Source organism: Dipodomys merriami, unplaced genomic scaffold (assembly GCF_024711535.1).
Source record: "Dipodomys merriami isolate MVZ:Mamm:240054 unplaced genomic scaffold, mDipMer1.0.p SCAF_20, whole genome shotgun sequence".
NCBI classification, from domain to species: domain Eukaryota; kingdom Metazoa; phylum Chordata; class Mammalia; order Rodentia; family Heteromyidae; genus Dipodomys; species Dipodomys merriami.
The window spans coordinates 9,721,449-9,747,963 of NW_027203382.1; the positions used below are offsets into that span (position 1 = coordinate 9,721,449).

A 26,515-nucleotide genomic window follows, 5' to 3' on the forward strand; every position below is an offset into this window, starting at 1 on the left:
TCCCTCCCTGACCATTGGAGCCCTCTCCAGATTAGGGCTCTTTATTCTACTTTTCCACTTTCTAAGGAACACTACAACTTTTCTTTTTTGTTTATATATTTGTTTGGTGCTGCAATAAGAAGACGCCTACTCAGACAAGCAAGCCTGCCTAGTCGTACAGAGTGACAGAGCCCACCACAACAAAGTTGTTTAACAAAAGCAACTTTATTGAGAGAGTTCTTATACGACCAGTCAGAGTGGCTGCTGTGACCCTGAGCTACCCACATACTTTGGTTTATAAAGGCAAAATTCATGAGGTTGAGCCTGTTCACACCCAGGTGACCAATGGGATTGTTACACACACAAAAGATTGTACAGTCAAACCAGACCACATGCAGGTAACCAATGAGGTTACAGTTTGTCTGTAATGGCTATTTAAACCAGCCTATCACTTTGGTTTAAAATGGCATGCAAATTTAGCTGGTAAGGCAGGGTTTACCTGTTGGTGGGCAAAAGGAGGAATTTACCATAACCACATGCAAAAGGCAGAGTTTACCATAAGCAAGTGGTGTCACCAGTTTGAGCCCGATTGTAGCCTATCAGTTTTATCATTCAGTCTTTATCTGAACCATATGCATTTTTTTTTCATTCCAGGAACTAGGCCCATCAAGTCTAAAATCCCTAAAACAAAGGCAAAGCTCAAAATGGAGTCATACCAGCTTTGGCTCCATCTCAGGGTCCACTTCAGTGTGATCTCATCTATGTATCCTGGAGTTTAGTATTATCCTCAGAACCTATGAAAGTGCCTCAAACTATTGATATTCAGTATTTATTAAATAAATGATCAAGGTATTTGTGATGTGAATTAAAAGAATGAAAAGCAGAGCTCTATGTACAGATTCTAGGAAAAGAAAGGAGAGGGAGAGGCAGAAATGAGACAAGGAAGAAGCAAAAAATATAAAGGGGGAAATATTACCCTTTCGGAAGAAAACATTAGTGAGTACACAGAAAGAAATAATTACATAATCTAATATGTCAGTGCTTTGCACAATACTTAGTGATTGACATTGCTAGCTAGACATTGTCTCTGATGGGAAAATTGAATATTTGAAGGTTGAGTAAACTATCTAAATTCCCATAGTTTGTAATAAGACCATGTAGGATTCAAGTTCACAACATTTAGCTGTCTGATTAAAACAAGCCCAGAAAACTATACTGTAGCCTCAACCCAGGTCCATCCTACTTTTAATATAGGAATTCTAAGTGTAGATACATAAAATACCATTTTGGTGTTAGCTCTTCATCAGTATGGTAAACATCTGCAATGACCTAGAAGAGGAATGATTTTGGCTCATGACATCAGAGGTCATGGTTGGCTGGCTCTATTGTTTCTGGGTCATGTGAAGGAGAACATCATGGAAGGATGTGAGACCAGGAAGAAAGGAGGGGGTGATCAGAGAGTGAGCACCAGGTACAGGAGTTTCTTCAACACCACTGCTAGGGAACTACTTCCTCCAACCAAAATGTCATGCATGGAAGTTGGAATCCATCAGTGGACTGGTGAAGTCATAGTTCTCATGGTCCAATTATCTCTCAGTGATTGGTTTTTACCAGCTGGTGACCAAGCCTACAACACTTGAGCATTTTAGATACTAGTCATTCAAATTACAGTAATTTAAAATCATTTATTTTTATCTTATCATAAACACAAGGTCACATCGTGAGACTTTGGGACCCTTTTTCGGATTCCCTTGCTTTTTTTCAGATTCGTCTTGCTTTTTTCATCTTTTCCTTGACCTGCCCCAAAATTCATTGAAAGGCCATCATTCACACAGCTAAGTAAACCAATGTTTACAATGTTGGCCTTAGACAAAATAATCATTTGGTGTTTTTTTGCATGCCGACCTTAGAATGAGCCTGTTTTAGTGATTTAGTCTGCAATAAGGAAGAAGTGTAGGGGATAGACCTGCCCATATATCAAAAGCATCTCTTAAGAATGCTCAGTTGTTATTCAAGTATGTGCTACATATGGCATCAATAGAGAAAGATGGCCTAGCTCCCTCCAGATTTGCCAAGTCCTTTATTTGTACTGACACCATCTCTGTTTTAGTAAATTTCATTGAGGAATTATCTTCTAAGGAGGTTCATTGAGTTTAGTTCATAAATATGGTTTTCTATTTTTATGCCAAGGTCTAAGAATTGCAAATGATAACTGCTATGCTGTTTATAGAAAAATTAGGAGAGAAAACCCATAAAAGGTGGAGCAAATACTTTTTTCCGTAATGTTAATCCCTTTGTTTAGTGGATTCAATTCAGGCCATTAACAGGACTTCAACATTGCTTTTTTCCTGATTTGTTCTCAAGACTTTTCCCTATCCTCAAACATCATGTTCTGAGAATACTGATATCTACAGCAAACAAATCATGGAAATTAAATAGCAATAAAACTGTTGTTGGCTTCATATAAAAAATATTATCCAGTATTTAGATGGCGATTATTTCCAGAAACTTGGCAATTGCAACCATACAAATGATGAAATTGATTCCAGTCACAGTCCATCTTTGTTTGGAAAGGAAATACTAGTAGTGTTTGAAAAATGGATTATTAAAGACCTTGGTTTGCTGAAGGTGGCTCATATGTTCTATTTGCTAACACAGCATCTTGTTGGGGAAAAAAATAAGTGCAGCTTTTCCCTACCCCAGATTATTTTCACTACAGATCTTTAGAGCAGGAAATAAAAAACAGCTAATGGTTCATGGGGCATGTGGAATTAGTTTAAGCAAAGCCGAACTCTGGTCCTGCTGACCGCCTACTCTTTCCTGTGCTGTTTTGTCTATGCTGGCCGTAGAATATGTCAACAAATCTCTTTCAAGCTCTGTTGGGAGAAGGGATGGTGATTCTGTCTCTTCTGTAAGGGAGTAATTTACAACAGATGTGCTTTTCTAGAAAGGTACAAGTTTGTCCTATAACATATTTGTAAAGAAAAATAGCCTAAGGGTTTTACAAAATAATTCTTGTTTTTGGAGATGTCACAAAAGAGCATTTTTTTTTTACAATACTAATATAATTCTTTTCACACACAATTTAATTATAACTAAGATTACTCTTTGGGAAGAGCCAAGTTCAAATATCTAAGGCAATGTAGGGGGGAAAACAAACCATATTTGGCTCAATTTTTTAGCAATGACCCTAAAGAAGCCCAATTTTAATCATAAATGATAAGTTACAGTGCTAGAAATTCTTTTTACCTAATAATATCTTAGCTTTCTTCAATCTTCTGTTCTCTTAACTTCTAAAGTAGGGCAACCACCTTCCCCTGCCATCTCAAGTGGGAAGATAAATATAAAATGCCTTATAAAGCATGTCCTTAAAAAGGAAATGGTTAAGAAAAAATTGAGGGTCTCATACCATGTATGCATGCATGTATGTATATATATACTTATATATGTATCATCTATCTTTGGAAACTGTGCCCATTAGCTGAGAATGTACCTCAGTGGTAAGAGTCTGCTGAGCAAAACTGTGCCAAGTAAAATTAGAAAGTAGATTGGCAACAGAGCTTGTGTTGTGTTAGATTAATTCTGGCCTTGAATCATCTATGAAGTTCATTGAGCAAATCACTGATTGTAAGGGGCAGCTTTACTTACATAAGCATTGACAGGTAAAATCATGTGATGCACATGATAAATGCATATGTCTTGCATGAGTATGATCAGTGGCCTATGGAGGACATAAAACTTTCAATGGGTGAGGAATACTGGGAATAGACAATCTTTCTTCTCAGATGCCATTTTTACAATTCCACATCCAGGTGGGAACAAATAGCAAGAAACACCAAGAATGTGGAGCAGATTGAGATAGAAGTGTTGGAAAAAACTTAGGCAGGGGGTCAAATAGAGAATGAGAACAGCTGCTGTTGAACCTGATTGACTGTGCAAAGAGAACATGAAATAGATGACAAGAAGTAAACATGAAATAATATTTATGAGTTTATAAAAAGGAAGAAAATTATATCCTTCTCATGTAGATTTAATGCCAACAGCATTTAAGTTTTATAGTGTTCCTTTTTGCAGACTTTGAAATGGTTGAGATTGACTAATATTTACTGCACATACTTACATTACAGATGTTTATAGTAAATGCTTTAAATGGATTAATTTTATAACCATTACAGAGGTATGTTCCCTTATCATCTCCGTTTACAGAGGAACTCAAATTTCTCAAAATCATGTAGCCAAGGAAATCATATGGGAAGCTTTTGAGCCATGCTTAACAATAGCCAGTTATTAAGTAGTCTCATAATTTTTTATGGTACTGCTCTCCCACTTGCCTCCTCTGATCTTCCAAATAAATTACAGCTATCTAGATCATAGTCTATCCAGAGCCTTCTCTAACTCTTGGCTGCTCTCTTAGTTCTTCATCTGATTTCATCCATATCTATCATAATTCTCTAAAATGAGTTACCATTAAGTCATCAAGAGCAAAACTAAACAAACATAAAATGTTCTAGAGTGTTGGCCATTCCAACTAATATTTCAAATAATAAGAATAAGAATAAAATATAAATAAAATAATAACTTTAATTCTCTTTACTAAATAATTATACCCATACTTTTTATTGCTACTGTAGCTTACAGTTCATTTGTACCAGGCATCATAGTAGAATTATTTTAGTTCTGAAATTCAGATGTTATGAGAATTATTGTTTTAAGAGAAAAATATACTTTTAAAATATATCCTTCTAACTTTAAATATCTCTCTGAATATTTTAGTGTCTCAATAGAGGGTCCCTATTTTTTAGGGCTAGTATTAGGAAAAGAGCCAAGTTAACCAGCAAACTGGATAAGATTGGATACATATAATTGGGTGAGGCATGTAGATAAGATTCAGTAGCCAAGGGATTCTGAGTTGCCAAGCTGCTCTCTGAAAATTTCACTATTCTAGATTTCAGGCTAAAATGCACTTTTCTATATCTGAAAAAGAAGGAATGTTGGTATAGAAAACATTTGATCACTTTGTGTGCCTTTATTCAGCCTATATATTATATCTAATATATTTTCTTTATGTTAGAGGTATAGGACTGAATGTACTAAAAAAAAAAAAAAACAAAAACAAAAAACGGGAGTGGACCCAAAAATCATAGGAAACAATTTGCAAACACAATTATAGACTTCATGGCATGTGAAGTTATACTTATCCATGGAAGAAATGTATGTAGTCAATAGTAATTATATCTCAGTGATCTATATTATCAATGATCTTTGGGTAGAGGTTATGTAGCAAGATTTTAAGGAAGCAAAAATAGGATTTAGATTAGCTCTTTTCAATAGAGTATATCTCACATTGGAATACTTCTTCCAGGAAATAATGTGACCACATACTCTGATTTTTTGGCACAGTCTGTTTTATATTACTATCTTGGCATAAAATAGCTCCCCTTTTCATTCTTAAGTCACACTCAAGCATGAAAAGGAAACTATAATTTTATAAAATAGCAATATTTGGAACAAGAATATACTAAATACCTGCTAACTATGACCAATACAGCACAGATGTTCAGCAGATTACTTTCCATGATGCCAGCAGGGTTGACAATTAATGATAGTGGCAGAATGGAGTAGGGCATGCGAAACCAATCCCAAAGTACACATTGATCATACCTATTATTTTCTTTTTATTTTTCTAGTTAGAACATAATCAATGAAGTGGTGCATGTGTCATTTTGTCTTGACAGCTAATGAACAACTAAACATATAGGGCACATATTTGGTACCTATATTTTAGTATGTCTTCAGATTTTTCTAAATATCTCAATATACAAAGTAGCTGCAATTTTGAAGAGAATCTTAATTTTAATAGGTGATAATAAAATAGGCAAATATTACATAATCATAGTTGTAGTTGATGTTTTGTGAACTGTTTAAATCTACAGAAGCAAGCTTTAAAAATAGTGTAGAATTAGCTGGGTGCTGATGGCTCACAGCAGAAAGCCTATTCACTAGGCTGGGATCCATAGGATAGTGGTTCAAGGCCAGCCAGCCCAAAAAAGTTCACAAGACTCCATCTTCAAAATAACTAACAAAAAGTTGGGCTGGATTAGTGGCTCAAATGGTAGGGCACCAACCAAGAAAACTTGAGGCCTTTAGTTCAAGCCTGGGTACTTGAAAAAAAATACTGTAGAATGGGGTTTTTTTTTGGGGGGGGGTTGGTCATGGGGCCTGAACTCTGGGCCTGGGCACTATCCCTCAGCATTTCAGCTCAAGGCTAGCTCTCTACTGCTTGAGCCACAGTGCCACTTCTGGCTTTTTCTGCTTATGTGGTGGTTAGGATTCGAACCTAGGGCCTTATGCATGCAAGGCATACACTCTGCCACTGAGTCACCTTCCTAGCCCCAGAATGGCTATATTTTATGGCTATATTTTACCTTTAGTTTTTTAAGGACCCTCCATGCTGACTTCCCTAGTGGTTGAACTAGTGGGAAAGTTCTTTTCCTGCCTTCTCACATCCTTATCAGCATTTATTCTTTGTGTTCTTGTCTCTGGCCATTTTGATTGGAGTGAAATGAAATCTCAGTGCAGTTTTATCTTGCACATCCTTTATTGCCAGGGATGAAAAGCATTTCTTCATGTATTTCTTAACCTCTGTCCTGCTTTTGAGAATTAAACATGGAACAATGAAGTTTATTGAGATTGGCTGGCACAGGGGTAGATGTGGGAGAATGAGAGAGGGGTCAGTGATCAAGGTACATTGTACATATATATGGACATATGATAAGTCAAAGTAACCCCCCCTTGTCTATGTACTCATATGTACTAATAAAATGTAGGAAAACTGCATAGAATAATTTGTAGTTGTGCAATATAAATATATTGTCATAACATCTCAGATTTACAGTTACAGCTATTTTGGGGGGCAGTAGTTTTTTTCATGTTCAAGAGAAAACATAATAATGCTTTTTGATTTTTTTCAAAGAAACTAGTGTCACTACCTAGCCTTTGGATGATTAACTACCCTAAGCTATTTCTTTCATCCATGCTGGTTTATAAAGGAAAGCAAAAATGACAATAAAAGAAATGTACCAATTTATTCTCTACTAATAAAGTATTGAACATTAGGAGAAAAGTATGAAATATTGGAATGCAACACAGAGCAATTCCATTACCCACTGTAGTTCTGGGTCATATACTGTATATAAAGAGTAATTACTACATTTGTTGGAGACCACAGTAGAGGAGTATAGATCTGATGAAAGATTTTAAAGTAAAATGTATGCTTTGCTCCCCCAAATTTTATCACAGACATACCATCTCCTGGTGGCTAAAGGTATAAGAGGGGCATCTGGGCTGGAACAGCAAGAGAGCTGAATAAAATTAAGGGTAATCTGACTTTAAAAGAATTTTAGCCAATAATCTTATACAGCAACACTTGGAATTTTATAGTAGCTACTAAAATCCTTTGTACTTGGCTTAAATGACACATTCTATTAATGAAGGCCAATTTTTAATGCCTGTGCATCACATTGTTGACATTAAACAGTGTGTTCCGAGTCAGGGTCTTGTTGCTCATGCCTGTAATCCTAGTTGCAGGGGAGACTGAGATTTGAGGACCAAGGTTCATAGTCAGTCTGGGGAGATAAATCTGAGACTCTTATCTCCACTTAGCCAGTAAAAATCCACAAGTGGAGTGGTGGCTCAAATGGTAGTGTGACAGCATTGAGTGAAAAAGCAGGAAGTCCTGAGTTGAAGCCCCAGTATCAGCATAAAAACAAAACAAACTGCCACCGTCAACAAGAAAAACAAAACCATACCTTTCAGTTTCCACTAATGAATCAAATTTTTAGATGTCATTTTCTTGCTGCTTGATGAGCTTCAAGACTAGATCATGCTGTCCACACATTTCTAAATACTGTATTTCCAGCTTTTTTTTTCTTCTTTATCTTGCTGTGCTTCTGGTGGAAGAACTGAAGCTGTCTTGGATAGGAGAGAGAAATAACAATATTGTGGATAGACTCTAAAGTGGATCAGTTACAAACTCAGTCAAATGTTTCTAGAGAAAAATAGTGAAGTAGTTGCCAATGAGCACTGTGTGTGTGTGTGTGTGTGTGTGTGCGTGTGTGTGCGTGTGTGTACCAGGGTTTGAATTCAGAGCCTTAGCTTTTCACCCAAGGCTGGCACTTTACCATTTGATTACGCTTCCTTTACTTCGGTTCCAAAACTAAACAGTCATCTTTATAATTTTTTTTTTTTTTTTTTTCGGGGGGAGGGCGGTCAGTACTGGGCTTGAGCTCAGAACAATGTTTAATAGCATTTCTATTTTTTTTTCAGAAAGTAAGATAGGCATAAAAATACATAGTTTAAAAAACCCAAAGTAAAACCATGTTAAGTAACTTCTAATTCATTTAATGCTTCTTGTTGGGGAATATTTTGATTATAAAAGTAAAACATATTGCAGATTTTGAATCATTACAAGAAGGTATGAAGTTGGTTCCATTACCTGAATATTCTTCACTTTTTCTCCAACACAACAATTTTATTGATTTTTTTTGTTGTTGTTTTTTTGGTCAGTCGTGGTGCCTGAACTCTGGGCCTGGGCACTGTCCCTCATCTCAAGGCGAGAGCTCTACCACGTGAGCCACAGCACCACTTTGGTTTTTTCCTGCTTATTTGGTGCTGAGGAATCGAACCCAGGGCCTCATACATGCAAGGCAAACACTGTACCACTGAGCCACCATCCCAGCCCCCAACAAAACCATTTTAAAAATAAGGATATTATACATCAAATTTATTTAATATATTTTGTTGTCAATTGTGGGGCTAGAACTCAGGGCCTGTGCACTATCCCTAAGCTTTTTTGTGCTCAAAGCGAGCACTCTACCACTTGAGCAATACCACCACTTCTGGTTATTGAGTGGTTAACTGGGGACTTTTTCTGCCTGGGCTGACGGAATGGCGATTGCCACTGGAGTTTGGCTTCAAAATTCATTTATTTATTTAGGTTGGTAGTGGGGATTGAACTCTGGAACACTGGGCCTGGGTCCTGGCCCTGAGCTCTTCAGTTCAAGTCTAGCACTCTACCCCTTGAACCACAGTGCCACTAGCAGTTGTCTGGTGGTTTATTGGAGATAAGTCTCAGGGACTTTGAACCACCATGCTCAGATCTCAGCCTCCTGAGTAGCTAGGATCACAGGCATGAGCCACCAGCACCCACATCAAATTTATTTTTAAATTCTATCTGATTGTATTTTGCTAAGCTTCCCCCCCCCACACACACACTTTTTTTTTCTGGTGGTAGGGTTTGAACTTGGGGCCTTGAGCTTCTTCAGCTGACCCTCTACCATACTCCCCTCCTCCCACATCCCCGGCTGTATTTTGATGGTTAGCTTGCAGATGGATGGAGTGTTGAGGATGTATCTGCCCAGACTGGCTCTAAACCATGATCCTTTGTATTTACGTCCCCTGAGTACCTAGAATTACAAGTCTGAGTCACTGGCATCCTGTTAAATGTTTTGGTTTTATAATTAATTCCACTCAGTATGTTAATGATTTTTGTTAAAAATTAAAAACAATTCACATCTGAAAATGCATGTTTACATCCATAATTTTGAATGTAATTATTAACTATATTAGAAATAACATCCCATCATTTCTGTTAATTTCTTATAAATTGCTTCCCACTTAGCCTTTTTAAAAAATCCAAGTGATTTGCATATTGTAATCCTGAGCTACATCCCAACTCCAGCTGTGGTTAGTTTATACCTTTGACATAGTTTTTAATGTAACCACTGCTATCAAAATATTTAAGTGCTCAAGATGCTTTCCTAGTATGAAGTTAGTAAAACACCTGTACTTTATGATTCATTTTTCTTTTAAAAATCAATCTAGGGTATTTTTGGAGGTATCTGAGGTAATCTAGGTAGATTTTTGGTTATCTCAAGTAGTTTTTAACATAATATTCTTCATGTAGTTAATACAATTGCTGAGTAATATACTTGAAACCAAAATTATTCATATTTATCTATATTTAACTGAAAAAAACTTTTCTATTCAGTACTGTAATATAGAAATACAGTATCCATTTTCATAGATTTTGTAAATTTCTTGATTATGCTTAAGTATGTTATATATTTTGTCACTGTGAAAGAGTAACACAATTTTGAACTAGAAATACCTTATTCACAATGGACTTTAATTGAAGAACCAGAATGGTTGACTTCATTTTTTGTTTCTTCCTTTTTTTTTTTTTTTGTGCTAAAGATTGAACCTAGGGCCTTGTACATTCCAAGCATGTATTTTACCACCACTGACACCCTCTCCCAAGTCTGCTAGTTCCTTTACTATGTACAGAATAAATCGTTAGAAGAGTACTTTGTTTAAAAGACAAAGAACTTAGCTGTGCTTAAGAACAGAGGAACTCGGTAGTTAAGAATCAGCCAGACCCAGTAGTTATTCATTTTATTCCAAAGTGTGCAATCAATCACATAAGTAAAAGTAATGTTTGATTAAATGAAAAGGAAGTAAACAAAATGGATGCATCTAGTCATGTGATTTTGGAGATAATAAAACACTGAAGAGTAGCTAGTTGTTTCCTACACTGTTAAAACACAAAAAACCTTTGTGCCGGGTGCCCGTGGCTCACGCCTGTAATCCTAGCTACTCAGGAGACTACACGGTTCAAGGCCAACCCGGGCAGGAAAGTCGATGAGACTATCATCTCCAATAAACCACTAGAAAACCGGAAATGCGCTGTGGCTCAAGTGGTATAGCGTTCACCTTGAGCTGAACAGCTGATAGCACCCAAGCCCAGAGTTCAAGCCCCACGACAAAACAAAACAAAACCTTTGTGTCTCATGTGCTTCACTGACAAACTGTTTTGGTAATCCCCTTGGCAATTAAATTTGAACCGCTCAAAGTAACTGATGTACTAGATTTGTTTGGTCCATATGCCGTTGGTCCAGTGTACCACTTGTTCCTTGGAAGGTATCTGTATATCCATGCTTCATTCTTGCTTGGTTTTTAGGTGGCCAAGTGTTCAGAGTGTAAAAGTGCTCTCAACTCTTCTGAAATGAAAGTATGTAAATGTGCAACATGACATTATTATTCTAGCTTCCTGGCTGCTTTCAGCAAGCACTGACTGCCACATGAGGTCTCAAGTGTTCTGGCATAGTATACAAGTTTTCAAAAGATGTAATGAAATTGGATCTACATTTCCATAGATGTTCAAGTTGGCAAGGAGGAATGGAGTCATGGAATCAGGGTTGGATGGTCTCCATCAAACAGCCTAGGCAAGTGCCTGTGATGCCAGGCTACTAAGCAGAATTTTCAATTGTGAAAGGCCACCACTAGTTCTTCCTCTGGGTCTAAAAGTACAAAATATGTGCACATTTTAGGCTCATACCACTTTTCTGGATGCTTCAGGCTTAATCCCAACTCCCCCATTCCCTGAAGCTCTGTTTAAATTGAGCAGAGTTGTAAAATGAACCAAGTACAAAAGGAGGGGAAATGTTTAGTTAGACTCCTGACTAATGTATAGGCTACTATGTAACATATGAAAGTATTAAAGAGGGAGATCAGGCTGGGTATGTCAAAGTGTCTCAGTTGATTTTAGATGCCCTTGTAATTGTTTTGTTTAAATTGCTCACAGGTACTCTTAACAGCAACCAGCATTTTCTGCTGTTGAAATATCTGGAGCCACAAACCAAATTTACGTCTCTGGGTCATGGGCTAAAAAATTTAGGATTGCTGAGTAGAGTCATGGTGGGTCCTGGCTCAGTGGAAATACCAGCTTCTCAGACCTTCCCTCTCAAACCTGGTCCTCCAACTCCCATGATGCTTCTGCTCACCAAACAGAATTCAAGTTCAATATTGTGTGGGTCCATAATGCTGATTATCTTTTTTCATGACCTTTCTTTTGAAAATTTTATAAGCTCCAATCATCTATTTATATATCCACAGATAAAAAACCCAAAGAATCCAAGCACTTTATAAAGAATACCTTTTACTCATACAAAATTTCTTATTTAATTTTAGGACAGTGAAAAAAAGGGATTTATAAATAAAATCTATGCCATCCAAGAGGTATGTGTTAGTGTCCAGAACATCCTAGATGAAGTGGCTTCCTTTGGCGAAAGGATAAAAAAGTAAGTGATGCTGACATGTAAGCCTTGGCCTTCTATGGGACAGGATTTCCATTTGTTTCTCAGAGAGTGAAATGCCACAGTTTTTTTTGGAAGGAGATACTTCTTCTGGGTGATCTGTAGCTCAGTTTCATCATTATTTACTTTGTTTCTGCCAGTCTTTGGTTTTATGGAAGTTCTGTCAATTTCCTTCCTGAAATGTAGAACATATTGGTTGGAAAGAAGTTAGTTTTGAAGAAATAACACTGTCCTAAATTTTAGCACATTTTTCACAGTGAAAGACTGTTCTTAAATACAAAATCAGGATATAAGGAAAAAGCAAACAAAACAAGGATTCAGGTAATCAGATACTTGCACTTTATTATTATTCTAGTTATTTTGATCAGGATTTTCTAAATAACACAATTGGTACTAATTGTAATAATCCTTAATTTTTTAAACAGCTGAAATTAATAAGCCAATGTTTTATCATTTAGAAATCACCAAATTTTTAAAATAAAAATAGAATCCCTTTAATTTTTAGAAGTATTGAAATTAAGACACTTTCTTAATTTTACATTGTGCTCTATTTTAAGTTTTGTTTATACATTTTATTTTAGTTTCTAACAGAGCAGTTTATGAATACAATGCATCTTGATCAATGAAAACCATTGTTTACTTACAAAAAGGTAGATTTATAATTGATTATGAGTTAAAGATATGTGAAAAGTGGCCTATATAACAATTCCTAATGACCTATTCAAAAAATGGTGAAAAACCACGTTTTGTTTTAGTTTCATATATCTATGCATTGTTTATCATCCAAACCAAAAGTTTCCTGCATATTTAAATGTAAGACATACACAGAATTTGAAAGGACTAAATTATTTAAACCAAAGGTATGAGTCATTCATCTGGTGCCTTTCACAATGCAAGGGATAATGCATTTTATGTTGGATAATTTTTTTATTTAATATGTTTTCACATATGCATGTGTGCTGAGTTTCCACTTTCTTCTATTATTACTTTAGAGAAAACAGCCTTCCTCTCATTCTCAAATGTGCCTCTAAGCAACTCAGTCTGACTTGTAAAGAAAGATCCATTCCTATGTCTTTTCTCTCTTCTTTTGTGTTATTTGTATCCCCAAGAATGTTCCCTTGCCCCACATACTTTATCATTAAGTATTAGGTATGAAGCCCTAACTTTTGGACCATTCTCTGGGACTACAATATATGTTAATGAATGCTTGAATGAGAAAAGACAAATTTGTAATTGTGTGTGGTTGGAGGGTTCTGAACAGATGTTTGGCTACAAAATCTGATGGTCAGAGGAAGGATTAAGACTGGATCCTTGTGGTTAGAACAGTCTTGGGGAAATCCTGATGTTGTAGAATTTGCCATGCTAAGATACAAGTATAGTAATAACAGCTAGTGAGTCCTGTAGGCACCATCTTTTCTGCATAACAATAATAAAACAAATTCAAAAACACATCAAGAAAGCAGATTCAGATGCAATCTTTAAGCACAAAAATCAAGTCTCTATTATAAATACCACATCTTGTTACTAAATAATCATTCCAGAACTATCTTGGGAAAAGAGCGTTTTCTAGATTTAGATTTCATAATGCAGAGTGTGGAAAAGAAAAAGGGCAAGCCTTTTCCACCTACCATTAGCTACATGGTGAGAATTCTTTACCATTTGTCCTTCCAATACGGAGTCCTTCAGTGGCTCTGCCCAAAATGAAGGTTTTCTGATATTTTGAAATGCCTTCACACATGGAGTAGTGTGATGGATATCTCTGAACTGAGCCACAGGAAAGCAAGCGGACTCTCAGCCTTCTATTTTCACAAAAATCAAGGAAAGAACCCAGTGTCCATCAAGGAGAGAGGTCATGATCCTTCACTTGCTGACAGTTACTAGGTACTGATGTTGACCATAAGAGAAAGATCAAATACAGAGAAGCCAGCCAGCTGGGTATGGTGACAAATGTCTGTAATCCCTTCACATAGGAGGGAGAGGCAGAGGCAGAAGGATTGAGAGTTTGAGGCCAGCTTAAACTTCAGTATGAGACCATCTCAAAGAAAGGAAGGAAGCAAAGAAAAAAGCCCAACTTCTAAGGGTTACTGAAAACATGCAAATCAGAGACTCAACTATGGATCTCTACTAAAAAAATTTTTTTTCTAGTAAAACAGGTGATAAGCCACAAAACCCAGAATAAGCACTTTACCATAAAGCTAAGGAACAACTTTTTTTTTTTTTTTTTTTTTTTGCCGGTTGTAGAGCCTTAACTTTGGGCCTGGGCGCTGTCCCTTAGCTCTTCAGCTCAAGGCTAGTTCCCTACCACTAGGGCCACAGCACCACTTCTGGCTTTTTCTGCTGTATGTGGTGCTGAGGAATTGAACCTAGGGCCTCATTCATGCAAGGCAAGCACTCTACCACTGAGCCACCTTCCCAGCCCAGGAACAACTCTTAAGTATTAGTTTGTGAATGAAATTTCTTAGAATTTTTTTTTTTTTTTTTGGGTCGGTCATGGGGCTTGAACTTAGGTTGGGCGCTGTCCCTGCTCTCTTCAGCTCAAGGCAAGAGCTCTACTGCTTGAGCCACAGCGCCATTCTGGTTTTCTAGTGGTTTATTGGAGATAAGAGACTCACAGACTTTTCTGCCCAGGATTGGCTTTGAAAAGTGATCCTCAGATCTCAGCCTCCTGAGTAGCTAGGATTACAGGTATGAGCCACTAGTGCCTGGGTAGCAGTTTTTTTTTTTTTTTTTTTTTTTTAAGTCAAACTTAATCAGAACATCCTACTCCAAGTGACAAATAGGAAAGCAAAATTAAACATGAACATTTATCTGCATCATGTACAATTTCCTATTTTTCTGAAGTGTCTTTGGAGCCCTTCTTAATGCCTTGAAAGAAATGTCATACTTTAGAATCCTACTAGAGTTGATTATTTCTAACAGTATCACTGTTGTTGCCCTTTTTTCCTGTAGACTTGGGACTGAATCAAGTGCTTTCAAGTGCTCATCACTTGAGCAATGTCTTCAGCCTTTCTTTTGTTCTAAGATAGGTCTCTGGAACTTAGCCAAGGATGGCCTCAAATTTTGCCAGGCCTGGCCTCAAAATTCGTGTTCTCCTACCTCTGCCTTCTTCTGTAACTAGAATTACAAGCCTGGCTATAATATGACCTTTAAGTATGCAACTCTAGATGGAAAGCTCTTATGTTATTCAGGAAGAAACTGAGGAGTAGAGGTTGATGCAACTAAAATCATATAATGGAATCTAGTCTTTGAAACTGCTCAAAACCTGCAAGCTTTTTGGGTCTTTTTGTTAAATTGTCATGCTAAGTCAATGAACATAATGTTAGTTTCTTTCTGGTAGTTAGCATGAAGATTTCAAAGAATGCCATAGTGTGCCATGATTTATGTATTCACTCATTGCAGGCTCCACAGTCATTTCTTTTTTTTTTTTGGTGGGGGGAGTCCGCTCGTGGGGCCTGAACTCTGGGCCCGGGCGCTGTCCCTCAGCTCTTCAGCTCAAGGCTAGTGCTCTACCACTTGAGCCACAGCGCCGCTTCCGGCTTTTTTCTTTTTGCTTATGTGGTGCTGAGGAATCAAACCCAGGACAAGGCAAGGGCTCTACCACTGAGCCACCTTCACAGCCCCTCCACAGTCATTTCTATTCGTATGTGATTTTGTTACTCACTCTTAAAAATTATCAGATTAACCACAGAACTTTTACAAAAAAAGGCTTACATGAGTTGTCTTTCCATTTTCCATATTCCTGATTCTCTACTTCATTTTTATTGCTTCCATTAAATTATTTTGCATTTCCATTTCCTTAATCATCTTATTGTAACTCCACTGCTTCTGGTCCTTGACCTTGGTTCTGTGCTTGTTCCAAAGTTACTGCTGATACTGTATCATAGCCTTCTCTTGTCCAGCCCTTCACAATTTCAATTACCAGCAGTACAGCAACACTGTCTACTATTAGTCACACTTTTCTGGCTTGAACTCCCTTTACAGTTTCTCACAAAAATCACTACATACTATAGCCCTCCTATGCCGGGTATATACATGGAAAACAGTAAGCAATGCTGACTTCATTTTTAATTATCCATATATTTCTGGGGAAAAAGGCAATGTTAGCAAGTTTAGTTGTACTAAACTAACTCCTTTGTCCTCTTTTTCTCTCTCTCTCTTTTTTTTTTGGGGGGGGGGGTCTGGTCGTGGGACCTGAACTCTGGGCCTGGGCACTGTCCCTCAGCTCTTCAGCTCAAGGCTAGCGCTCTACCGCTTGAGCCACAGCACCACTTCTGGCTTTTTTTTCTGCTTATGTGGTACTGAGGAATCGAACCCAGGGTCTCTGGCTTGCAAGGCAAGCGCTCTACCACTGAGCCACCTTCCCCGCCCCTTTCTCTTTTTCTGATTTCCAGTTTCATGTGAAACATAGCTAAGTAGGAAGTGAGTCCTTGAATGACATCTAAAATTCAGAGGGTTTACACAAACCTGTAAGAAATGCATGCTCAATAATTACTGGAAGCATTCCCAGTGTAGGGGTACACTGAGAATGTGTAGGGGATACTGAGAATGGTAGGCCTTGAAGCATTCCATTGTACACAATTTTAATGCTAGATACTCATTTTAGCAGTAGAAAAACAATTTTAACCATTTGGAAGGCATCAAAGTAGTGTAATGCCATCAGATGCTATACTTGGGAGTGGAAGAGCTTACGAGTAACTTGTGTCCTCTGACAGTATACTAAAATTCCATAGAGAAATGCATAGGTCCCAAGTCAGTCAGAATCAGTTATTTTAATTTTTGTTTGAAAAAAGGTGTGAAGTGCTCAGATCCCTGATGTGTTAATTTTTCATTCAGTACTTTCAACTGGACTGTCCCATTCTTAAGTTGGCTGGCCATTGTAGCCCTCTGTATGTTCACAGTCATCCTGTACTTCATCCCACTGAGATACATTGTCCTTGTCTGGGGTAAGTAAGACCTTTCTTTTTCTTTTCTAAAAACTGTTGTAGCTGCTAAGAATAAACTATTTTTAAGGTATGAGTTATACTGCCAGCACTTTCTTGTATTTATGGTCATGTAGCTATTCCATGATGAAAAGAGACAAGTCAGTTAAAAATCACAACAGTATAAAGATTTAGATCTACTTTCAAGATGCATTTTTCTTATCCGTCACCCTTGGCTCCATCATACTACAAACATGCAGTTGTGCAGATTCTTCATATATAAAAGTGTGACTTTTGTCTAGATACCACTCTGATTTATTTTCACCACTTATACACAAACAGAGGCATTTTGATCCATATAGTATATTTAAGACAATATTGTTTGTGCTGTGGTACTTTATCTTGTGGAAGTCTATGTAAACATGGTACTTATCCAGAACTCCTTACTTAAGAGGTCACCTTTAGGATTCAGGAAAAGGACTGTTGATACTTAGGAGCTCAGGGACCAACAAACTAACAAAAACTCCCCCAAACAAACCCAAAATAAACACACATACATGCAAACCTGCTAAATAAGAATGCTTCTACAAAAACCTACCTTTAAAGGTAATTTTTAATGCAATTTTGCTGTATGCCAACAATTCTTATGCACATAGGCTCCGTTTAGGAGGAAGTGGGTTCCAGCATCCTTCTCAAATGATTTTATTTCCATTTCTCTGAAACCGTAGACTTTCACTCACTTTCATTCCTTTCTCTGATATTTAAAGCAACACTGTTTTGTTAGTATCACCTAAATACTTACGGTTAGACTTGCTGTATCTCTTGTGATAAGTGAGACTTTCCCTCTCCAGATTTTTAGAAACTGCAGCTCACTGGAGACATCTGGCCATGTAATCTGCAGTGGCCTCACTTGGTAGTTGTCTTAAAAGTATGTGTTTCATCAGATGAAATAAGAATTAAACAAGAATTAAACAGTATTACTTCAGTGGTAGGTGACTGCTGAAATACTGTCCAGAAATCGAAGACCTAAGTTTTGATGAACTACATCAAGGGCCAAGATGCTCTGGCTTATGCCTCAGTTTTTTCAACCAGTGTTATTTTTTCTAAGAGCTGAAGCAATCCGTCTTTCATTACAGGTTTGAAAATAATCAAGGTTATGCATTTTCTAGATGTTTGTATTATAATACGCATTTATATATGTCTTCCCCACCCCACCCCCAAAATTAGATGGTCTTGACTAAACAATCTGAATCAAAACTTCATCACAAATAAAACAAGAAAGAAAATGTGTTTTCTAAACTCTAACAAAGAGAGAAAAAGCACAATATTGCTCAGTTCTTCCATCCAAATAGCCTTGCCTGATGGGAAGGAGCTACTAAAATGCAGAGAGAAAAAGCAGCCACTGGAAGGAAGGGGAGAGAATGAGGAAAATGGTAGGAGAAAGGGTGGAGATAGATGGAGGAAGAAGCCTTGGTTTCTCAATAAGCCTAGATACAAGCTAGATCTTCAGAGCAGTCACAAACTATGGATCTCAGTAATATTTGACCTATCACTTTTTTTTTAGGCATCAATAAATTTACAAAAAAGCTTCGGAGCCCATATGCAATTGATAACAATGAACTACTTGACTTCCTTTCCAGAGTTCCTTCAGATGTACAAGTGGTATGTAGGTTTTATTATTATTACTGCTATTTAATGTAGTGTGGCACTGGATTTTAACCTTTAAATCCTTTTAATGTGAAAGGCTTTAATCAGGTAAGTTAATAAATCCTACAGCAGATTTTACCAATCAGAAAAAAAAAACTTTCAAATAACCAATAATAAGAGTAGATTATATGAAAAATCTACTAGCATTCTGTTTATCTGTTCCTCTGGGAAACTGACTAAATATATTTAGGTTCTAAAAAAACCTACCAATAATCTTGGGGAGAATCCTCCTCCAAGCTAAGGTCAACTGAAAAGGATATCATCATGACCTGAGGGGAGAACAGGAATATATAATATACATATATATATATATATATATATATATATATATATTCATTCTTTTTTTTTTTTCAATTATGAGGCTTGAACTCAGGGCCTGGGCACGTCCTTGAGCTCTTTTGCTCAAGGCTAGTGCTCTACTACTTTGAGTCATTTCTGGTGATTAACTGGAGATAAGGCTGGCTTTGAACTGATCCTCAGATCTCAGCCTCCTAAGTAGCTAGGATTACAGGCGTGAGCCACTAGCTCCCACTGAGAATAGGAATATTATTAGACGGTAAGTGACATCTGGTAGGTTTGGGTTTTTATAAAAGAAACCATTTTTCCATAAACTATTTGTCCATATCACACAAACAAAAGATGCATGCTGACCCATAATTTCAAAATCAGATAGATGAGGAAGAAGTTGACTACCTTTTGAATACTAAGGCATATCCTAGAGGAGTTAGAGCCTACTACCATCAACTGAGTAAAAATATTTTATAAAAAAACCCAGGAAGTTATGTATATCAAATGAAAGTGGTATTATTGCAACTAAACAGTGGGCTGAAAAGATATGATTATACAACGAAGTGTAGAATCATTGTCTAATCTTTCAAAATTAGATTGAGCTGATTTATCTTTTAATGTAATGTTATGGTAATTGAAGACTAACACTAAGTTCACATAAGGATTCATGAAATCGCTGGCAGGTTTTTCCTTCTGATTCTAGCTCTAACACTGTACTGTTTTCTGTATCCTAGCTGGAGATCCCATTCAGCCTCGAGAGAGTACTTTCCCCTCCAAGCAGTCTCTCATTCCTTTGCTTGTCAACTTCCTCAGAAAGTGGCCACCTGACCAGTCTTTCTCTGAACTCTGTTTAAACAGGTGCAATACCAAGAGCTGAAACCAGATCCTTCTCATAGCCCATATAAAAGGAAGAAAAACAATCTTGGCTAGCCAGCTCCCAGAACTGAGGAGACCAGCATCTGTTTGGGAAGATAAAAGAAAAAGCTTTCAGCCTCGGCAGAATTTCCTTTCTGCTTCGTATTTATTTTGCCTTTTTATCATGATTGAAAATTTATAAATATTGTACAAAAGGCATATGTTTTTGAAAATATACTTCCATTGTACGGAATTGATAAAGGTATTGCTAGTAGTCTTTGAAAGCCTTGTTGGCGATAATTAATATGTCAGAGAAAACTGTAAGGGTGATAACACTGGAAGATACACATTGTTGTGTTCTGATTAAATCTACATAAAATAGCTTGATTTTAGAATTTTTTTTAAATGTCACTATTTTTTATCTGAAAATCCATTACCATTTTCTATGTTTTATATTCAAAAAGGGGAAATCCCAAAGCTGTAATCATGGATACAATTCGAATTAACTTAGATCCTGACTTTCACTCCTGTGCAAATTACTAACATATGATTAGGTTGGTTTTAAGCTAATAAATTCAGGTATATTTACCCTCAAGACAATCTTAGATCCTGTAAAGCAAACTTAATAAACTTAATGAGCCTTCTATCATTCCATCTAAAACCTTAAAATCTCTCCAGAACTATGTAACGTAAATACTGCCAGGTTTATAAGTGATTGCCTATCTAAAGTTTTATATTTACCACTACTTTAATTTATACCGCGTTAGTCACCAACCAATTCAGTTGTTATACATAGTAGCAAATGAAACCCATACTGCTTTTGGTAAATTATACTTCTGTGCATCTAAATGTTCAATCTCAAATATTCAATGAAAAAAAGTATCTGCTGTCTTATTAGGTTACTAAAATGCTTTAATGCATACTTCCGATTTTTGTGGGGTTTTTTTGTGTAAAAAGAGAATGCAGTGTGCTATGACAACATTTCATTACATTCATTTAAGAAAAAAGGCCATCATTCTTGATAATATGAATGCATGAAATATTGTTTTGTAAGATAAACTGCTTATGTGGGGTTATGTTAAAAACATTTCAGTACTTACCACAGAATCTATACTTAAAACACTGCAATCCCAAGACTTATCATACCTTTTATACTTAACTAACTCCCTGATGTATTAAGGAACATAACCTCTGGAGGAAGAAATAATTTGGTGTGTGACAATGTCTTACTTACTTCACTGACTTGCTCGGGAATTAATCTCAGTTGAGATTGCTGCAGATAATGTTTTGCACTACTTTATTAATAAAGAGGTCAGGGTAATGATGGAAAACAGAAAAGTAGAAAGCAAGAAATATGTTTCAATCTAAGAAGATTCTTTAAATCTCATCAGAGCTGATTTTTAAAGTATTTTTATTTTAGAGATATGTTGTTAAATAGTATTTCTTAAAATAGAACTATTTTGATCTATTTATACTATGCTGGAAAGAATGTCAATTAAATTCCCTTTCTACAGATAGAGCATATTGAGGTCAAAAACAATTATTTAGTGCATCATGTTTAAAAATGTCATGCTTACATCTGCATATTATCACTGTTTGTTGCAAAAACATACTACTATTTCATGCAGCTGTTACTAAAGTTTATTGAGATAATGTGTTTTGGATTAACCTTTGATTATACCTTGTGTGAGATTTGTTTTGACAATGTCTACTCAGATATTATAAGGCTGATATTCTACAACCTCAGATGTGAATAGTAACCATTAACAGTCAACTAATTTGTTTCCTTGTATTGGATTTCAGATGTTTAGTTCAATGGTAATGTTGAGTACACATTCACTGCATTAAATACAAAAGAAAAATTATAATCAGTACTTTTTTTTTCACCTGGGGGAGGTTAAGATGGGGAACTGTATGCATTAAAATTTTTTTAAAGATATAAAGGTAATATAGAGAGCTTATTTAAAAAATATTTTCATCTCTAAATAGTTGTACAAAGGAGTTGTTATTCAACAAAGCAGTTTATGAATATAGTGTGTCTTGATCAATGTGACCACCCCTTCAACATTTCTTCTTACCCACTCCTCCCAGCTTACCTCTCTCCCTCACTTTTCTTAATTTTTAAGGTATTTACTTTTTTTTTTTTGCTATCTAACAACTGCATATTTTTATAAAGAACACAGAGAAATATGTACTTGGTTTGAAAAAGACAGGGCTTTTCCTGAAAGCCTGCCTATTGTATAAAACTGGAGTGGTGAGGTATCCATTGAAGTGGAGATACAAGAATAGCTTGAAGCATGCATATCAGGCAAAAATCATTGCTTTTATAAACTACTGCATTCACAGCCTGAGAACAGACTACATCTGGTAAAATTCTAATTTTCTCATATAGGTGCATTTTTGTTTTAAGAAATGCTTAATTTGTTTTGGGTTTTGAGAAACTGATCTTGAGATAAGATGCTAAATCATTATCCTCAGGAACTTTTAGTCACTAAATTCAAAGTCATCACCTATAGATATTCCAAATTTTTATAACTATTGTGTTAATACATAAGCCATCCATAGCTATTCATATTTTAACTTTTTCCTCACCTACAAAAAAACAATTTGAATATAGGGTAGAACTGAAAAAAAAAACCAAAGTACCACGTTGAGTTCTGGGAATTCAAAGTTATTTTTGAAACACCATTCTAAGACAATATGAGTAAGAAGTTTTTTTAATGACTTTGCTTTGTGATATTATTTATTGAGGACCTATTATATTAATTGTCAAAAGCAATGGCCAAAACAGCCATTAAATATTAAAACCAAACCTGGAGTTTAAGAACTTAATTATGTTTCTGATAACTTTTATAGGATTTTTTTTTCTGCATTTAAAATGAAGAAAAGCTCATTAGTATACTTTTTATCCAGAAACAGGAGTTTTTGGTTTTGTTTTTATTTTATTTTTTATTTTTTTTGGGGGGTCCGGTCGTGGGGCCTGAACTCTGGGCCTGGGCACTGTCCCTCAGCTCTTCAGCTCAAGGCTAGCGCTCTACCACTTGAGCCACAGCGTCACTTCCGGCTTTTTTCTTTTTGCTTATGTGGTGCTGAGGAATCCAACCCAGGGCCTCATGCATGCAAGGCAAGTGCTCTACCACTAAGCCACCTTTCCAGTCCCTTGGTTTTGTTTTTAATACTTGAATTTCAACATCTAAAAATCTCTAAAGTTGACAAGAGCCCACTTTTGTATTAGCAAATCTTATCCAAGCTATACAGTTTGTAAACTTATCAGATGATGCTTAATGTTTTTTACGCTATAAATTTTGTACTTAGCAATAAACACAAAATGTGAGGTACTTGATGCTATAGAAATACATGGAAAGAAACACCATTACAATTCGTGGAAAGGCTGGAGGTGTTGTTAAATTAGTATGAATTTAATTGGGGCTTTAAATGTCTAATACTGTGTGTAAATATACAGATAACTGATTTGATTTATTAACTGGTTTGATTAGAGCATGTAGTCAGACTTTTGTAACAGCTTGGTTGAGTATGAATTAAAATCACATAAAAATAATGTAACGAATACTTACACTACTGTCATTTCTTTCTTTTGTAGTTTTTCCCCAGGATAATAAGTAGACCTCAAAAAAGAAAAAAAATTGTCAATTTCTTCTGGTAAAACTATTACTCTTATATCATAGATTCTACATTCACATGGTGGTGGTAATTTATACAGTGGCAATCACAGATCAAGATTTAGTCCAGCTGAATTTCTGAGGTTCAAAAATTTGAAGAAAAATATCTTATTATGGAAAACACTACACAAATAAATAAATATCCAAATTATTTACATAATGTAGAAATGAGCAATGCAATTTTTGTATTTGTACTGTCCTAAGGGGATCTGGGTTAAGAACCAAAAAGAAAATGTTACAAAAAATCAAACTAAATATGTAATTGGTCACATCCTTCTTTTACATTCTAAGCCAACAAAACCCTCCAAAGTGAACAAATGCATACAAAAAATATTAGTTTTAAAGACACAGTTTTAAGTTTTTTTGTTTTGCCTGTCCTAGAACTTGAACTTAAGGCACTGTCCCTGAGTTCCTTTTTGCTCAAGGCTACACTCTACCATTTGAGCCACAATGCCACTCTTGGCCTTTTCGGAGTAGTTTATTGAAGATAAGAGTCTCACAGACTTTCCCAACCTATCTGGCTCTGAATCTCAATCCTCAGATCTCAGCCTCATGAGTAGTTAGGATTACAGGTATGAGCCACTGGCACCCAGCTTAGTTTTAAGGTTTTACAGGTTAGTTTTGTCTTCAAATGTCACCACATTATGACTCCTTTTCCTTAAAAAGTAACAAATGGCACTGCTGTTCTGCACTAGTCAATGAACAATTTTAAAGTGTCTTAGGCAGGGTTAGGAAGGTGGCTCAGTGGTAGAGTGCTTGCCTTGCATGCATGAGGTCCTGGGTTTGCTTCCTCAGCACCATATAAGCAGAAAAAGCTGGAAGAGGCTCTGTGGCTCAAGTGGTAGAGCACTAGCCTTGAGCTGAAGAGCTGAGGGACAGTGCCTAGGCCCCACCACCACCATAAAAAAAAAAAAGTGTCTTAGGCAGAGAGCTTTACAGGTATTTTAGGTGAGTAGCTATGCTATAGTTTCAGTAGGCACTTAGTACCCTTGTAGACTTTTCAATGTTTCTTCAAGAAAAGGAGTGGTAAACTTGAGTTTATGAGCAACAAGAAAATCTCAATTTCCCAGGAGGACTGACTTTGGGGAGATCCTGAAACCCAAGGATGAAAGCTCCCACTACTAGCGAGGAAAGATAATAATATAAGCACAATCTGGTCAAAGACAAGCTTCAAAATTGTTTGAATCAAGTTGTATTTTTATTTTGCCAGGACTCAAATGATGACAGGTATGGAGGAAAAGCTAATTCATATAGAAAGGAGCACACTTGGCTCTAGCCATTCTTAATGTCTTTTGCATTACTGGAGACACCTGAGACAACAGTCACGCATTATTAAACAGACAGCTGGACCACAGAAGAGAGGCAAATGGAAGGAAATGCCAGTATCTGTCCCAATTTCAGAAATCCTTTTTAAAGCTATTACCAAACTGGAACCACATAATTATATTTCTTATAATTGTAATCACTACTGTATTAAGAAAAAATATAAGTCAAAATCTGTGTAGAAGTTTCCAGTTCCTATTATATGGAGGATATGTTTATTTAATAAATTATGTTATATAACAGGAGACATAGCTAACACTAATTTCTGACCAAACTTACACAGTGGTGTACCTATCTCTTACCTTATCCTGGTATAACTGCAAACATAAGTTTCTCTTCACAGAAAGACCTTGTAAGAACCTATGCAGAAAAGTCAAATATTATGCATCAGTTGAAGTTTTAAAATAGAATAATGAGATGTCCATTTTATTTGACATGTGTGATTGTTTAAAATTTCCTTCTAGGGCGTATAAGGGAAAAAGTAAACATTTTGGGGGCGTGGACCACGAAACATTTTGTACTTAGTAATTTAACTAAGATCCAAACACATCTACTCTTATGGGATGACAGGCATATACCAACCACTGGTTCCTATGCACTATGATGCTAGCTCAAAATAACACATGTACTTGGGCTCTGTGACAACCCTAACAGCTGAGAAATCATTCCACCTAAACAGACTGATATTTGTTAGTGTATTGTACTTACAATGTGGTATCCAGTGAATGTATATACTGCTTTGAGCTACACTACATTAAAACAGTACCTAACACAGGAAGCCACTTTTCTGGTATTCACATGAGAGTTGCAGAACAGCAAGTCCTAGAGAGCAATGCTAAGAAAATCTCAATTCTCTCACTAGACAGCTGTTTCTATCAGCATTTATATTGTAAATAGTTAAGTCATAAAATAAAATTTCCCCCCCAAGATCAATGATGAAGAAAAAAAAATTCCTAATATCACAGTAATGAACTCCCTTCAAAGGCAGTTAGGCACAACCTTTGAAAAATATAGTTATTTAATCATACCATTTCTCCCTCTGTTTGAGTTAAATATGAAAAGACTTCTCAGACAATATACATAATTCTTAAGCTGAACCACAGTTCCACTTCTCTTAAGCTTCCTTCAGTATTTCTAAAATCAGAAAAGTAAAAATAAGTGATACCATGATTTCACATGAAAAGCTTAATCTTTAGCAAATTAAGAATATTACTAAAGAGTACTGACTTGCAAACTGTCATCCAAACATGAGAAGAGTTCCAATGTAGCTGAAAATGAAATCTAGAGAAAGCTTATTATGAAGTGATTATGATTAGTCATATTTACTTTCTAAGCAGTAGATAGTACAAGTGAATTTGAAATGCATATTACATATTAATTGTATTTTAATTACATTCCACATTGAAGAAAAATTGAGTATTTTAAAGCTTTGTCTTTTAAAAATTCAGCAGATAAAAGTTTAAATAAAAACAACTTTGAAAATATTTCAAGACTCTGAGATAAGGAACATTACTGTAAAAATAAATTCATTACTATTGTAAGTAAATACAAATCATTAACAAAAAAACCCTTGTAGCTAGCTGTGAGAATCCCAGCACCTAAGAGGCAGAGG

At 36.1% G+C, this 26,515-nt stretch overlaps 1 protein-coding gene and 1 long non-coding RNA gene across 11 annotated transcripts in view; one reads left to right on the plus strand and one right to left on the minus strand.

Moving 5' to 3' along the window:
* Mctp1 (multiple C2 and transmembrane domain containing 1) overlaps window positions 1–24,179 on the plus strand; it is a 530,774-nt gene extending 506,595 nt beyond the window's left edge. For 6 of the 10 annotated variants that reach the window (XM_070031059.1, XM_070031063.1, XM_070031061.1 and 3 more), the window contains 4 exons: window positions 12,007–12,116; window positions 16,965–17,074; window positions 18,615–18,712; window positions 19,904–24,178. In XM_070031059.1, the coding sequence (XP_069887160.1) occupies window positions 12,007–12,116; window positions 16,965–17,074; window positions 18,615–18,712; window positions 19,904–19,975 (390 nt within the window). In that variant the 3' untranslated portion in view covers window positions 19,976–24,178. Of the gene's footprint in view, window positions 1–12,006; window positions 12,117–16,964; window positions 17,075–18,614; window positions 18,713–19,903 lie in introns of all 10 variants that reach the window. The other 4 variants (XM_070031064.1, XM_070031066.1, XM_070031065.1 and 1 more) reach the window with 3 other exon arrangements.
* Window positions 12,111–26,192, minus strand: LOC138832884 (uncharacterized). The gene is made up of 4 exons (XR_011373722.1): window positions 25,206–26,192; window positions 23,476–23,526; window positions 17,853–17,971; window positions 12,111–12,306 (listed from the first exon to the last, which is right to left on the minus strand). It is a non-coding gene; the product is annotated as an uncharacterized lncRNA (long non-coding RNA).
* Between the last annotated feature and the right edge of the window lie 323 nt (window positions 26,193–26,515).